Source organism: Coregonus clupeaformis, chromosome 7, assembly GCF_020615455.1.
Source record: "Coregonus clupeaformis isolate EN_2021a chromosome 7, ASM2061545v1, whole genome shotgun sequence".
Classification (NCBI taxonomy): Eukaryota; Metazoa; Chordata; class Actinopteri; order Salmoniformes; family Salmonidae; genus Coregonus; species Coregonus clupeaformis.
This window is the reverse complement of record NC_059198.1, coordinates 42,800,500-42,808,937: the sequence shown is the minus strand read 5'-3', so window position 1 is coordinate 42,808,937 and position 8,438 is coordinate 42,800,500. Positions and strand designations below refer to the sequence as shown.

At 48.2% G+C, this 8,438-nt stretch overlaps 1 protein-coding gene across 2 annotated transcripts in view; it reads right to left on the bottom strand.

The window, feature by feature from the left end:
• Positions 1–378: 378 nt before the first annotated feature.
• The window catches only part of LOC121569216 (receptor activity-modifying protein 3), a 47,056-nt gene continuing 38,996 nt past the window's right edge, over positions 379–8,438 (bottom strand). For both annotated transcript variants that reach the window (XM_045221668.1, XM_041879985.1), the window contains exon 4: positions 379–1,849. In XM_045221668.1, coding sequence (XP_045077603.1) covers positions 1,594–1,849 — 256 coding nt within the window. In that variant the 3' untranslated portion in view covers positions 379–1,593. The remainder of the gene's footprint in view (positions 1,850–8,438) is intronic.

Genomic DNA, 8,438 nt, shown 5'->3' with positions numbered 1-8,438 from the left:
TCATCCCTTCTGAAATGTTCATACGGCCTTGTTAGTATCTTTGCCCATATGGTAATGTATCATATGGGAATGTATCATACAGCAATGTTGAGTTTTACCTTGAAATTAACCTAAATGTCACAACATATTTTTTAGCGGATTTGACTGTGTTTAACTACGTTTACACACTGAAATGCCAAAACAATATTATTTTGTTATGACCACCTTAGGATTTTTCAGTTGAATTGGAGTTCTGCTTCGAACTGGTTAAGAAATGAGTATTACATGGAGATGGATGTAGTTTGAAGTAGAGGTAGGAATTGTTTCGAACAGCAGAGGACAAAAAGGGGCAAATAATATTGCACCATAGACATGTTGATAAATAACCAAAGCAGTGACTAATTCTAAGTAATTTAATTAAAACATTAAATAGCAGTACAGTAAATATTTCAATAGCTCTCCAATACCAAAAGTTTACTTCTGGAACAACGAAATGATCTCAAAACGAGTCCGTAATCTTGACAGTAATTTATGTTCCTACCTCCCCGGAACGATTAAACAGTGATATTATATTACAATTAGAGTGAGCAGAATTCCTGCTGAGGTTTCACCACATGAGCAGTGCAATCAGTGATAACAACTTCTGGGGCATTGCAACGACAACCCAGAGACAAGATAAATAATGAAGTAAAATTCAGTTGTGCTCGCCGGCGTCCCACAAACAACTGTTTCACTGCAAGGAACAAACCAAGTTCTATAGTCTAAGCGAAACATATAGGGCTTGTTCCCATTCTATGGCCAAGCTGCAAAAATCCGAATGTCCAATATCATGAACATTTATGAACATGAAAATTAGCATTTTGGTCTTAATTTAAGGTTTTGGTTAGGCATAAGGTTAGGGGTGTGGTTAAGGTTGGGGTTAAGATAAGTTCAATCAGAGTTAGGGTAAGGTAAAATCAGATTTTGGGGAAATAAATGGTTGTATCCGTCTTTGCAGCTTGAACTGATAGGGACAACACATAACAACAGACGAGGAAGCGTGAAGAAGGCAATGGTTCCAGGAACACTGCTGTTGAGAAAGCATGGCAGGCGATACAGGACAGAAAATTCAGTAGACGGCACTGGTACAGAAAAGTATTGTACATGTTCAGGTGTCAACTTGTCCGTGTTCTCCCATTGAGAAGACTCTTCACGAGAATATATACCCAAAAGCTTAAACAGTGTCTGATAAGTGATGATGTTGAGGCAGTCCCTGGGCCTCTGTCCCATTTCACACCAAGGATCAACAATTCTGAATGTCTCGTAGCTCTGTGCCTTGAGTCCTTGGGTACAGTACATCTCTGAAGCTAGAAAAAAGGATATAGGATGCATCTCCCTCAAAGGCGTTAAGTGGCTTCTTTTGATCCCTTCAATCCACCATAATCCTGAAATGACACAATGAACAAACAAAAGTTCCCACCTTAGGTTCCCTACCTGTCTTCCCAGGCTACCTGTCTAACCTTACTAACCCAATTTCAACTCTGGGGATCAATAAAGTATTTTCATTCAAAGAGGTTCACGGGTCTCTGGATAGCCACACTGGACAGTCACATGGGAACCAAACAAACCAACATCCTAAGCCAGGATGTCGCTGCGCTTGCTGCACCACACCACCAGCGCGATCATAGCCAGGGTGAGGAAGACAGGGATGAGGATGAGGATGGTGAGTGTGTCGTCCGGCGGGTCCACCAAGATCCCCTGCTGCAGGGTGCAGTTGAAGAAGAAGTGCTTGTGGATGCGTATGATATAGCTTTCCACCAGCGGGTTGGGCCAGTAGCAGTTGATGCGCTCGGCGTTGGTCTCTGTGCACTGCGAGAAGAGGTGGTACTCACTGCGGAGAGAGAAGAGGAACACAAAGGTTTAAAATAAACAGTCAGGTTGAGAAAGAGCTGGTACTTACCAGAGCCATATATAGAGATAGATAGAGATGTAAATATATGGCTCTGGTACTCTGCCTAGAACAGAGTTGGCCAACCCTCCTCCTGAGCCCCCGAGCAGCTGATCAGTAGATTCAGGTGTTGGGGCAGGGCTGGAACAAAAGTAGCTATCCAGGAGGAGGTTTGGCTAATCCCTGGCCCAGAGGGCCGAAGAACACAAAGTGTTTAGCCAATCAGAAGGCAGGGAATCTGGGGCAATGGATTAGACTGAAAATCATGTTCTCTGTATCTTCGTATTTATTCTGTATTTCAGGGGAGAAGAAGAGATAATAAGTTTATTTAGCAGATTTAGCATCTTAGCTGTTACCATACGCACAGCTACTTAGGATGTGCCTAAACTGATAAACAGGGAGGGTTTATCCCTAAAATTATTATTCTGCAAAAAACGTTTTCAGCCCGGCTTGAATCTATAAAGAAAGAGGCTCAAGTCGTTCCTCTTGTTTCATAATATGCATAGAAAATCGATATGCATGGGTGCGCATCACAATGGTCAAATGTAAACATGTAATTTTTGGAGACATGGTAGCGCTACTGTAGCTAGCAAAATAGTGTATAAGCGATTGCTAGCTAACTGTAAACCATTTTGGCTGGCAAGCTAATCATCATGGCTAACTGTGGGGCAAAACAATTCACTTATTTAAATTTAAATGAACCACAATTTATAGAGCATTCATAAAGCCTTCTTAAGCACTGCAAAGATACATGTGACATATCCCCAAAAGGATGTCCTCCTTTATATAGTATGACACAAGCCAATAGATGATTTTTGAAGAATCTATGTAGTTCTTATGTATGTTTATGAATGTGTTATAAAGCCCTTTTAACATTGTGTTTGTTCAACGTAGGACCAATGTTTTTATGTCACTGTGGAAACTGATGGAGTAGCCATATGCCTAGGAAACTAATGACATGGACCCTGTGGCCAGATGTGTGTGTCCTCCTCATCAAGTTTACATCATTAGCTACGAGTTGGACACAGGCTGCCTCATTAGTGTCCATTTTTGTGTGTACTATGCCATATAAACTGCACTAAAAGCAACCCATTATAACATACACAGTTTTTCTTCCAGTATGACACAAATTATCTGCCCTTCCCAGGCTTGGTACAGTACACAGTTAGGAGCTAAATGGGTGATTAGAGTTGAGATAATAGCACTCTACGTAACATGGGGTCCCAGCCATGATGCTTACCTAGCTAAACAGATCCTATCAGACCACATTAAGTAAAACTAGTCAAGACCAAAGTGGTTAGTTCTATATTTAACAAACATCAGTTTCCCCTGCTATGCCTTTCATACTAGCGGTGTGGTTTGACGTCAGCCAATAGCCATCATTGCTTTCAGACGACCTCCGCCTAAGTGCTGCAAATCGAATGAGTCTCGGTCAAGCGTGTAGACTGTGTTTCCATACGGACATAAGGGAGGCTGCTGTAAATGAATGGATTGATTGATTGTATGGTAACTCTGGAATAGCTTTTTGGCTTGGATATTATTGTAAAAAACGATGGTACAAGTTGACCCCAGACTGAAAAGTGTTGGAATACATGAAGTTACAATTTATATTTAGCTGTGTGCTGTGTTATTTTATTTTATAATTTAAAACCGGCAAAAACTTACCCATCATTAAAGGACCAATACATTCTTATAAAAGCTGAAATTGTCTCTTGCTTAAAAATCCATAAGAGTCTAAGCTAAGGGGGGGTTCTACTAAGCTAACGTATGTAATTGTTTTAAGATGATCATACCAAGTATCATTTTGCTATTTGATTTGGAATTTTAGGACCCCTTAAGGTATCAAAAATATATACACTACAAGTCAAAAGTTTGGACACACCTACTCATTCAAGGGTTTTTCTTTATTTTTACTATTATTTACATTGTAGAATAATAGTGAAGACATCAAAACTATGAAATAACACATATGTAATCATGTAGTAACCATGTAGTAACCAAAAAAGAGTTAAACAAATCAAAATATATTTTATATTTGAGATTCTTCAAATAGCCACCCTTTGCCTTGATGACAGCTTTGCACACTCTTGTCATTCTCTCAACCAGCTTCATGAGGTAGTCACCTGGAATAAATGTCAATTAACAGGTGTGCCTTCTAAATAGTTAATTTGTGGAATTTCTTTCCTTCTTAATGCGTTTTAGCCAATCAGTTGTGTTGTGACAAGGTAGGGGGGGTATACAGAAGATAGCCCTATTTGGTAAAAGACCAAGTCCATATTACGGCAAGAACAGCTCAAATAAGCAAAGAGAAATGACAGTCCATCATTACTTTAAGACATGAAGGTCAGTCAATACGGAACATTTTGTCACGGTTTCGGCCGAGGCTGCTCCTCCTCCTTGTTCGGGCAGGCTTCGGCGGTCGTCGTCCCCGGAGTACTAGCTGCCACCGTTGTATGTTTTCGATGTTTGTTTGGTTTTGTCTTATTTGGTACACCTGTTTCCGTTTAGTGTTTATTATGTGTCCTATAAGTTCTCGTTGTTTTAGTCTTGTGTTGTGTGTAATTGTTCACCGGTCAGAAGGAGCAGTGTTTGTTTCCTCCATTGTATAGGAGAGAGTTTCCGCACTTGTGTGCGCGCTATTTTTTGTGCTTAGAGTTTTACGCGTTGTGTGCGTAATTTCATTTTTCCTCCGGGCTCTTGTTGAGGCCCGTTTGTTTTTTCGTGACAATACTAAAGCCTGTTGGACGAAGCCTCTGTGTCCTGCGCCTGATTCCTGCACCACATCCACATTCCACACTGACAGAATTACACACCACATCGATGGAATCAGCAGGAGCAGCAGCAGCACCCGAGTCGTTCGAGGAGCGCGTCCGCGGACAGGACGAAAGGATCAACCAACTCGGGACCGCCCTGCAGGGAGTTATAAATACTCTGCACCGATGGGAGACCAGTGGGGTACCCACACCTCCACCTACTTCACCCCCACCATCGGCCAGTCTGCCCGTCCAAGCTCCGGAACCCAGTGGGATTCGGCTCTCGCTCCTGAGGGCGTTTCCGCCCTCATCTCCTGTCTCACCGGCAAGGCGTTGGAGTGGGCCAACGCCGAATGGAGGAGGATAGACGCCGCTACGGTCACCTACGCGGAGTTCTCCCGCCGCTTCAGGGCTGTGTTCGACCATCCACCTGAGGGGAAAGCGGCGGGGGAGCGTCTATTCTACCTCCGGCAGGGGAGGAGGAGCGCCCAGGAGTTTGCCTTGGAGTTCCGGACTCTAGCGGCAGACGCAGGGTGGAATGAGCGGGCCCTCATCGACCACTTTCGGTGCAGCCTACGGGAGGACGTCCGCCGTGAGCTGGCTTGCAGGGACGCCAACCTCTCGTTCGACCAGTTGGTGGACATGGCCATACGCCTCGACACCCTGCTGGCCACCCGCGGACGTCCCGAGTGGGGGCCGTCCATTCCACCCTCCAGCGCCTCCGAGCCGAGTCCTATGGAGCTCGGGGGTGCTGGCGCTAGAGAAAGGAGGAGAAGGAGTCCGAGGGGGGCCGTCCCCTGCACCAACTGTGGCCGTGGAGGACACACTGCGGCTAGGTGCTGGGGAGGGTCTCCAGGGGGAAGAGACAACAGGCCACGCACTGGGGAGTCCTTCCAGGTGAGTAGGCGCCCCACTTACCCAGAGCTCTCTGTTGTGCACCTAACTATACCTGTAAGTTTTCCACAGGTTGCACCTCGTTCCCAGCATAAGGCGCTAGTAGATTCAGGCGCAGCTGTGAATTTTGTTGATCGGAAGTTTTGTGTAGAGTTAGGGATTCCTCTCCTTCCTGTCAATGCTCCCTTCCCTGTACATGCTCTAGATAGCCGCCGTTGGGATCGGGGTTGATTAGGGAGGTCACAGCGCCACTTAGGATGAGGACGCAGGGGGGTCATGAGGAGACTATTCAGCTATATCTGATCGACTCTCCTGCGTATCCGGTGGTGCTGGGGCTTCCCTGGTTGATTACCCATAATCCCTCTATTTCGTGGCAACAGAGGGCTCTTAAGGAGTGGTCTGCCCAGTGTATGGGGCGATGTCTGGGTGTTTCCGTGGGGGGCGACCTCGGTGGAGAGTCCAAACCAAGTGCCCGCAATGCATGTTCCCCCCGAGTATGAGGATTTAGCACTCGTGTTTAGCAAGGCGAGGGCGACGCGATTGCCACCTCATAGACAGGGGGATTGTGCGATAGACCTCCAGGCAGGAGCTGCGCTTCCGCGGAGCCATGTGTATCCTTTGTCTCAAGAGGAGAAGAGGGCTATGGAGACATACATAGCCGAGTCTCTGAGACAGGGATACATACGGTCCTCCACTTCCCCTGCGTCCTCGAGCTTCTTTTTTGTGAAGAAAAAGGATGGAGGTTTGCACCCGTGTATTGATTACCGTAGTCTCAATCAGATTACTGTGAAATACAGTTATCCACTCCCTCTGATTGCGACTATGACGGAGTCATTACACGGAGCGCGGTTCTTCACAAAATTGGACCTCAGGAGCGCCTACAACTTGGTGCGCATTAGGGAGGGCGATGAATGGAAGACAGCATTTAGTACCACCTCGGGTCATTACGAGTATCTCGTCATGCCATACGGGTTAATGAATGCTCCTTCAGTCTTCCAATCCTTTGTGGATGAGATTTTCCGGGACATGCAAGGGCAAGGAGTGGTCGTGTACATAGACGACATTCTGGTGTACACTTCTACCCGAGCCGAGCATGTAGCCCTGGTGCGCCGAGTGTTGAGGAGGCTGTTGGAGCACGACCTGTATGTCAAGGCAGAGAAATGTCTGTTCTTCCAGGAGTCTATCTCCTTTTTGGGTTATCAGTTGTCCGCGTCAGGGGTGAAGATGGAGGTTGACCGTGTGTCGGCCGTGCGTAATTGGCAAACCCCAACCACGGTTAAAGAGGTGCAGCAGTTCTTGGGCTTTGCGAATTACTACCGGAGGTTTATCCGGGGTTTTGGACAGGTGGCAGCTCCCATAACGTCCCTTCTGAAGGGGGGTCCGGTGCGCTTGCAGTGGTCAGCTGAGGCGGACAGGACTTTTGGGAGACTGAAGGACCTGTTTACTTCGGCTCCGGTGCTGGCGCATCCGGATCCCGCTTTACCATTCCAGGTGGAGGTGGACGCGTCAGAGGCCGGTATAGGGGCCGTTCTATCGCAACGGTCCGGCACGCCACCTAAACTCCGCCCATGTGCTTTTTACTCTAAGAAGCTCAGCCCGGCGGAGCGAAATTATGACGTGGGGGACAGGGAGCTGTTAGCCGTGGTACAGGCCCTAAAGGTGCGGAGGCATTGGCTTGAGGGGGCTCAACACCCTTTCCTCATTTTGACTGACCACCGTAACCTGGAGTACATCCGGGCAGCTAGGAGACTGAATCCTCGCCAGGCTCGGTGGAACATGTTTCTAGCCCGGTTCGTATTTAAGATCACGTACATCCCTGGGTCCCAGAACGGTAAGGCAGATGCCCTGTCCCGGCGGTATGACACAGAGGAGAGGTCCGTTGAGCCCACTCCCATACTACCGAAGTATTGTCTGGTGGCACCGGTGGTGTGGGAGGTCGATGCTGAAATCGAGCGGGCGTTGCGTACCGATCCTAGCCCTCCATAGTGTCCTGTGGGTTGGACGTACGTTCCGCTCGAGGTTCGGGATCGACTTATTTATTGGGCTCACACGTCACCCTCCTCTGGACATCCAGGTATTGGCCGGACAGTGCACTGCCTTAGCACTAAGTACTGGTGGCCAACGTTAGCCAGGGATGTGAGGGTTTATGTTTCCTCCTGCTCGGTGTGTGCCCAGTGTAAGGCGCCCAGACACCTGCCCAGGGGTAAGTTACAACCCCTGCCCGTTCCACAATGACCCTGGTCTCACCTCTCGGTGGATTTTGTTACAGACCTTCCCCCCTCACAGGGGAACACCACCATCCTGGTCGTTGTGGATCGGTTCTCGAAGGCCTGTCGTCTCCTTCCCATGCCGGGTCTCCCTACTGCCCTACAGACCGCTGAGGCACTATTCACCCACGTCTTCCGGCATTACGGGGTACCCGAGGATATAGTGTCTGATCGAGGTCCCCAGTTTACCTCCCGAGTCTGGAGAGCGTTCATGGAGCGTTTGGGGGTCTCGTGAGCCTTACCTCGGGGTACCACCCGGAGAGCAATGGGCAGGTCGAACATGTGAACAAGGATGTGGGTAGGTTTCTGAGGTCGTATTGCCAGGGCCGGCCGGAGGAGTGGGCGAGGTATGTCCCCTGGGCAGAGATGGCACAGAACTCTCTCCGCCACTTCTCCACCAACCTAACCCCTTTCCAATGTGTGTTAGGTTACCAGCCGGCTCTGGCACCATGGCATCAGAGCCAGATCGAGGCCCCTGCGGTGGATGAGTGGGTGCGGCGCTCGGAGGAGACGTGGAACGCTGCACACGTCCATCTGCAGCGGGCCATCCGTCGACACAAGGCGAGCGCCGATCTCCACCGCAGTGAGGGGCCGGTGTACACACCTGGAGATCGAGTC